The sequence below is a fragment of the Nuphar pumila genome, chromosome 4 (genome assembly GCF_984573655.1).
Source record: "Nuphar pumila chromosome 4, dmNupPumi1.hap1.1, whole genome shotgun sequence".
Lineage (NCBI taxonomy): Eukaryota > Viridiplantae > Streptophyta > Magnoliopsida > Nymphaeales > Nymphaeaceae > Nuphar > Nuphar pumila.
Window position 1 is genome coordinate 125,366,518 of NC_143252.1, and position 7,864 is coordinate 125,374,381.

The 7,864-nt window shown below is 38.1% G+C and overlaps 1 protein-coding gene across 3 annotated transcripts; it reads left to right on the top strand.

Moving 5' to 3' along the window:
* Positions 1 to 1,282: 1,282 nt before the first annotated feature.
* On the top strand, positions 1,283 to 7,618 carry LOC149840936 (Rhodanese/Cell cycle control phosphatase superfamily protein). Of its 3 annotated transcripts, none has more exons than XM_090003476.1 (4): positions 1,283 to 2,070; positions 3,358 to 3,460; positions 6,280 to 6,471; positions 7,091 to 7,618. In XM_090003476.1, exons 1-4 carry the CDS (start codon positions 1,316 to 1,318, stop codon positions 7,112 to 7,114), a joined length of 1,074 nt encoding a protein of 357 aa, XP_089859602.1. In that variant the 5' UTR covers positions 1,283 to 1,315; the 3' UTR covers positions 7,115 to 7,618. The 3 variants fall into 3 exon arrangements, with proteins under 3 accessions (XP_089859602.1, XP_089859603.1, XP_089859604.1); XM_090003477.1 differs by lacking the exon at positions 7,091 to 7,618 and adding an exon at positions 6,714 to 7,073 and having other exon boundaries at positions 1,284 to 2,070; XM_090003478.1 differs by lacking the exons at positions 3,358 to 3,460; positions 7,091 to 7,618 and having other exon boundaries at positions 1,296 to 2,070; positions 6,280 to 6,413.
* The last annotated feature ends 246 nt before the right edge of the window (positions 7,619 to 7,864 follow it).

Below are 7,864 nucleotides of genomic sequence, written 5' to 3' on the forward strand. Positions count from 1 at the left end.
TTGTATATATAGTTGATGCATGATTTAAAAATAATATTACACATTGATATTTGTGTTTTTCCTATATCTATCATGTTTTATATTATGATGCACATGGTGTTATAATTTTCTTAACCGATTCATTGAGGTAAATTATAACTCTCAAACTGAATCACTTCTAGCCAAATCCCTTTATTGAGACCTTCTAGACATCTTAGAGATATCTCAAAAAAATATTGGGCCCCAGTGATTGTATAAAATTAAGGGTTATGACTATTGCAACACAAGACAAAATTTTTGTCTTATATGCAAAGCAAATTTCGACGGTCAGTTTTGCAGAAAATTCAATAAATCAATGGTTTGGTGTTTATAATTGTTTTTTGGATATGTTACGATTATTATGTAGATGAATCTGAGAAAATAAAAGAAAAATCAGTTTCATTATATGAAAATCACAAAATCTCACATAATTCATGTGAAATTCAAGATTCTGCAAAAAATCTGAATCTAGAAGTGTCTCATATAGGGCCCAGTCCTAAAATTCAAAAAATTCATATGATGTTTTTTTTTTGAAAAGGTAACACATGTATCTATCACCAAAAAAATTTAAAAATAAAAAATCCACGCGAACTGAGGTTGATATCAGTTTCTTTAAGCAACTGATTTTTGCATTGTTCTATAAGAGCAGAAAAACTGGTTTCATTTTGTAATTTACGACTAAACGAAAATAGATTTTATGATCTGTCACTTGGGTCTGAAAACTAACAACTGAGAGCGTGATCATAAATTTTAGTGAGTCTGATTTTGTTCAGTGTATTTACGAGCTATGTATGAATTACGTATGTATGACTTAATGACTTACAAAGAAAATATGTATGCTTGGGAATGCTTCAATGTTCAATTTATAAACGTGAAATAAGATGTTATTGCGTATGATGATAGAGCTATTGGGTTTTAAAACCCTATTGATATGCTAATATATAATTAAATGTTGAAAGCTGATTGGATTTAGATCTTTTTTATTATTCTAATATTGGATTTTTTATAAAAAATTTGAAAACAATCGTTTTTACTTTCAAGAAATATGGAAATCGGAGTCCGGTTCTGACAGAATTTGATTAGATAAGTGTCAGGCCGATCTGAATATTCAAATATTTTGGGTCGGCAGCGTCTAACACAATTATCAATTTCATATGAAGGCCTGGTCGAACCCGATCCATTTCAGGGAAAAGCGGACGAGGTGGTGTCAGATTTGTGGTGTTTCCACTTTTCCCTTATCTTCCCGTCTCCTCTCTCAAACTTTTGGGAGTAAAGCTTATCCAACAATACAATATCCATGGATGGGTGCTCTCACTCGCCGCTGATGGAGGAACTCCTTGCCTCTCGTTCCCCTCTCTCCTGCATCCACACCCCTTCAAAGACCACGCTCCTCCTCCCCAAATCTTCCTCTCTTTCAATCCTTTCCTCCCTCAAATCAATGACCAACAACCCCACCACCCTCTCCAAACCTTCCTTTTCTCGCCTTCTCTGCCCCACACACTCCCCTCCTCCTTGTTCCAAAATCAATGCCACCCATTTGAAGAAGACCATCATTACCTCTCAGAACCACTCCCACCGAGCTACCCACCTCGACCTCTCCACGGCATATGCGCTGTTCTCGATCCCGTTTTGCTCCTCTGCACTTGCTGCCGATGCCACCACCACCGCTGTTGCCGAATCGTCTTCTGCGAAAATCTCCCTCGAAAGCGTACTCATCTCCATCGACGACTTCTTCAATCGGTACCCGTATTTTGTTGCTAGTGTGACATTCATATGGCTGGTTGTCATTCCATTGACCCAAGAGTACCTGAAGAAATTCAAGTACGTTTCAGCCATCGACGGCTTTCGGAAGCTCCGGGACGACCCCGCTTCGCAGTTGTTAGATATCAGGAAGCAGAAGAGCGTGGTGGTCTTGGGGTCTCCCAATCTGAAGTTGTTGAAGAAGAAGGCTATTCAGGTGGAGTACTCGGAAGGGGACGAAGAGGGCTTCGTAAAGAAGGTCTTGGAAGAGTTTGGAGACCCCTCAGAAACCACCTTATGTATCATGGACAAGTGAGTGATACGATTTTAAGTTTATCTGTTTTCGTTTCGCTTACAGAAAATCTTGTGCCTACATGCGAGTATTCATTTTCAAGTACGGTGTGTTGATTTTCTTTGCATATGGAAATAATTTTATATCAGTTTTAACGGATTGGATCTTATTGAGAAAGCGGAAGCAACTTCTCACCATGCTGCTCGAATTGTACATGCTTGTTTCTGTTAGTGAAAAAGTTTTGATCCCGATACACAATTTGTTCAAGAATCGTATATTGAACAAGAGAAAAGATGCACTAGACACAAGTTAGGCTTCATCTTTTTCCATTAACCAAGTAAAATACGGCTGGTAAGCGAATTGAGCAGCTTATTGCTTGTCCCTTATGGAAAGCATCCATCTATACTTTGGTCATTTATATTATATCTATATCAAGTTAAAGTTGGTTCACAAAGAACTTTAGGCATTTTTTTTAGTGATCAAATTGAAAAGTGTGGTGCTGTTGTCTGATTGGTATAAACCAGAGTTACGGGAAGCTTCTTAGATAGGTGAGAAGCCCGCTTCCCAAAAACTCGTTTAGGAAGCACGATACTCATTGCTTCTGAAACTTAATGAGAATCTCGATTCCCCCGCGCTTTTCCTTTGTGTTCTACATGGTTCCTTTGTTCTTCTTATATGTTTTCTCACTCTACTTTTCATGTATTTTTTATGTGTTTTCTCCCACACTTCTCACTCACTTCCATGTGCTTTCTCTAAATTGGCAGTCATCATTTATAGATTTTGCTGAAAATTTAATTCTTACACTAAAAAATCATGAAATTTAAGAAGTCACTTTTATTTTACTTTTTATTTGTGTTCCATTTCATTTCCGATTCAATTCTTATATTGCTTTTTTGTTTTGTTCCTCACTTCCTATACATTTTAAAATGTATCGCTTCTCGCTTCCGCTTCCCGTATCGTTTTCGGGTTCTGTTTTCTCGTCTCGCAACTTTGGTATAAACGGTTCCAAAGTTGGGCCAAGTATTTAGAACCTGGAACATTTTGGATTGACTTGGATGACTGAAAAGACTGAGATGCAGGACTCAACCTGAAGTGCTCCCTCTTTCCTGTGTTCGATTGACTTGGCCAGAGCCAAGTTAATATGTGGTTGAGGAAGCAACCATCACCTGAATTCTGAATATCCTTAGGAAGGCCTCTCACTTTCATTGTTGTCAAAGACTGAAAGAAGTATTCTGTTATGCAATGTGATATATATTTTATTCCTGAAGTTTCATTTGCTGAGCAGCCTTTTTTGCTGTGTAAGGTAGCTTTGATGGAAATTCCTTGAAAGTGGCTCAGTTTTTGTATGAAAATGGTTTCAAAGCTGCATATGCAATCAAGGGTGGAATTCAAGGCAAGGAAGGATGGCAGGTCTGTTTGTTTTTTTATCTTTGTCGCATGACCATGAGACAGAGTAACATAGTTAGACTCAGCATGGGTGTGAATCCTTTAGATTGCATTTGAATTGCCTCGGATCTGGTGATCCTGGTTTGCTGGTCCGACATAACACCCCCCACCCCCCACCCCCTCCCCCCCCCCCCAAAAAAAAAAAAGATGTGTGTTGTTTTAGGGATCTGAGATCCCTTGTTTGCTTGAGGGTTGTATCTGGTGCAAGGCCCACACTTTATCCCACCTCAAGCCAAGAGATCCAAGAATCTCCGGGGCAATCAAATGCGCCCTTAGTGAGCTCATGATGCTCCCGGTTTGTCTTGAGTCACCTTAACCTACCCTGAACTCAGGTCAGCTTGCATCAGTCAGTTCACATGACATTTCCTTGTATGGTTCTTGGGTTAGTTGTCATAGGTGCTAGCGGAGCCTAGGTGGTGAGCCCCTAAAAAGGCCTAGACGGGGCCTAGGCAGTACCCCAAATAATTTTTTTTAAAAAAACATACAAAATATGTAAACAAACTACTAAAATTAATAAGAAACATGTGTACAATATAAAATCAATCAACAATAAGAAATTGACAAACAATAACATGTTCTCGAACACCGTAAAGCAATTATATTACATAACCTGCTCAGACAAATTAAGAATAAATTAACAATTGAATAAACAAACCATACAACTAACAATGTGAATGAACAATATACAAAAAATTAAATCATGTATACAAAAAAATTAATAACCACAATAGACATAATACAAGCAATAGACAAATAAGAAGAAGAAATGAATAGTTAAATAAACAAACCATGATGCAACTGATAACTTGCTAAAAAAAAATTAAGAATAAATGAGCAATTGAATAACCAAACCTGCATAAAAATGGTTGCATCCTCGTATCTGTAGCTGTATTGATATGATATAACTATCAGATTTTTGACAAAATATATTTTTATATTGCAACAAATTTTCACATATTTCATCAATTAAGTTACGTTTTGATCAAGCTTGAACTCGAAGGTCTGAAACTTCGGCCTACCACTGGTATCAAAGCACCTGAGAACATTCAAGCTTGATTGACAAAGTTTACTGAAATATAAAAAAAATTTGTCCAAAATTTGACAATAATTTTTTAATGATTTTGTCTAATTGTGAATGCAAAACTATCTTGAGCATTAACACAGCTAGGCAACTTGGGTTGCAAGATATCACAGACGATTATCATGTTGGTCAAGCTAGGACTCTATAATGTCTGAAACTTGGGCCTGCAACATTATTGAGCCAATGATATTTGTGCACAGATTTTACATGCACACAAAATGTTCATTACACAAACTCATATAGAGTTCCAAACAGATGACATGTAAGTTTGCAATTACATAAAACCATAGATGATCAACTTCAACATGAACTAAATAAAAAGGAAAGAAAAAAAATCTAATTGGCCTTTTTGTTTCTCCATATGAATGTTTGTGTGTTCATAGCCCACAAATCAATATCTGAGAGCCAATAAATCAAGATTGGAACAAATTGTGAAGTACTCGAGCAAATTATGAATCGACCAAATAAATGCATACAAACACCCCCATATGCACATCCTACGTAATTATCACTACAAAAACCCACAGCTACTCTTGAATAGTAACCAAAGTCATGAGAAAGAATACCACCCAGCAGAAAAGGAAAAAAACTACATGCACACACAGAGACAGCCCTAACAGGACACCAGGTCGGCCAAATATGTTCATCAGATCATCTCCACAAGCTTGTGATCAACACAAATTCAGTAATGATAGTTTCCCTACAAACCCCACCAAGACTTCAACAAAATTCTTTCCTAACCACAATCACATAAAACAAAAACTGCATCACTCCATCTGGAAGAAAAAAGAACACAACTCCAAATCTTGAACCCATTCATCTGCATGATCAAACAAGCATCCACATAGACACCACCCAAAAAAACATGAAAAGAAACACAACAGAATCAAACTTTCACAAAAAAGAATTCTACCGAAAAACTCACAATCAAATAAACAAGCCCAAACAGATCAAAACCAAAAAAGACAAAAAAACACAAAAGAAGAAAAAGGGAATCCACATACGAGAGAGAGCAGAGAAATAACGAGAGAGAGAAAGAGAGAAAGAGAGAAAGAGAGAGGAGGGCGTACCTTGGTTGGGTCGCTCTCTTCTTCTTCTTGAAAAAAACAAAACAAAAATGAGAGTGAGAGATCGAGACCGAGAGAGAGAGAGAGAGAGAGTACCTTGGTTGGGTCCGGGTCGTCCTCTTCTTCTTCTTGCAAAAACCGAGGGAGGAGAGAGAGTGTGAAAAGAGGGCAGCCGAGAGAGGAGAGAAGGAGATTATGCAAAAAGGGGGCAATTAGGCCCCCCTTTTTCGCTTTTATATGACTCATGTGGGTCAACAAAAAAATAGGACCGATTTAGGCTTACGCCTAGTTGGTCCCAGCCTAGGCGGCGCCTAGGCGCTAAAATAGGGCCCCACTGCCTAGACCTAGTCGCCCAGGCGGTGGGGCTGTGCCTAGGATGCCTAGGTGGCTACCTTTGACAACTAAGGTTCTTGGATGAGTTGTTCATCACGTAAGCACTCCCAAGTCCAACGTTGCATCCCTTTTCAAATTGTGTTCATTCCGTTTCAGTTGTGGTTGACTCTGTTTTGTTGTTAAGGCTCCAATTCCACTTGGTTTGTCACTTCGACCTACAAAAGTTCCCTCAACCGCTCTCCCTCTTCTCTTTTCAAGTAATTTGAACCTTTCATTTGATAAATGAGCTACCTGATTTGCAGGAAATACAAGGAACACTTCTTCCACCATCTCTTCATGTTCATCCAAGAAAAAGAAAGGGCAAGCGATCGGTGTTGTTTAATGAAAATAGAAAAGGAGCTGAAGATAAAAAGGTTGACACGAATGTAGAATTGGAGGAGAATGATACATCAAAAAGTCAATCCACAGAGCTTACTGAAGCTGCACAAGCAAAGGTGACTTTACAATAATCTTAGTGGCAAACTCCAGCCCAGTTCATTCCAAAATGAATGTGTTAATATATTGATTGACACAAATGCTTACATGCACTAGAGCTAAAAACGCACATAAATATGCTCACCTATATTATATCCCATGTGGGTTCAAGATCTGCCTGCCGAACTCTGGTCATGTGTGTTATCTTGCATATCATAGACATGTTTTTAGGGTGATAACTTTGATTTATAACATGTTCCAGGTACATGCATTCCTGCAGATTTGACAGTCGGTAGCATGCCATAGCCTTTTATGGATTTTGCTTTGTTTCTGAACCAACATAGCAGGAACTTTCTAGGGTCAGTTCTTGCTCGAGACCTGGACAGATCAAACTCAGATGGGACTTTGTGTACCTCTTGTGTGGACGGGTTGAGTCGTCTTTTGGTCTTTTTTGTTTTTTTTAATTCCTGCTTTTGCCACCAGGAAATGTGATTGTGGGACATCCGTACAATTTTTTGATCTACTTGTTCATGCATGCAGTCTTGCAATCATGCACACGAGCATTAAATGTCAATACATTTATGTCTATAAACAATTTGTTTCAAAGATGCTGACGATGTTATTCCCCATTCCATGCAGCTTCCAATTCAAAAGTCATCATGAACCCCATCTACGCGGCTCTGCTGAAACAAAAAGAAATTCATTGCCTCGCGCTAGTGTTTTTGGAGGCTCTGCTGAAACAAAAAGAAATTCATTGCCTCACGCTAGTGTTTTTGGAGGTGTTTCTTTGCATCATGAATATCGACATTTTTTTTCCGGAGATAAAGTGATAAACAAGTGCTATCAAAATAATGGTAATTTTTTATACTGTTCGGTTGTATCAAATCTTCTATCCAGATCGTACTTGAAGCTTGTAGCAGGTTGCAATGTTATGTTTTGATCAAGAGATCGCATGCTTTTCTTTCAATGGAAGTGAATCAAGACTAGGCGGTGTTCAAATGTTTTTCTCCTTCTTTAAATGTTGTTTGACACGTTTATTTTTCAACTATTGTCAAATAATGCTATGTAATGTATTTTCAAAGAATCCAGTGGGTTACTGACATGGAACTCTTTACTACTTGAGCAAATAGAATAGCATCTCAAGCTTCCGTCTGCCTTTGCTATTCATTCACCTTTCCGTCTTTTATCATCTTTTGTTTTCCTTTGGTACTCCCGTTTCTCTTCACGTCATTTCTCTGTTGTTGTTTTTTGCCATTTTGCCTGCATATCAACTTTTTTTTTAGGCTTTTTCCTCCATCCAATGCATAACAGGTCTTGAATTGTTTGGTATGCATAATCAATGATAAACTTCCAATGGCTCCTCAATGGTCACAATAGTGAACAAGCAAGAGAAAATAGTTCTCTCGTGGATAG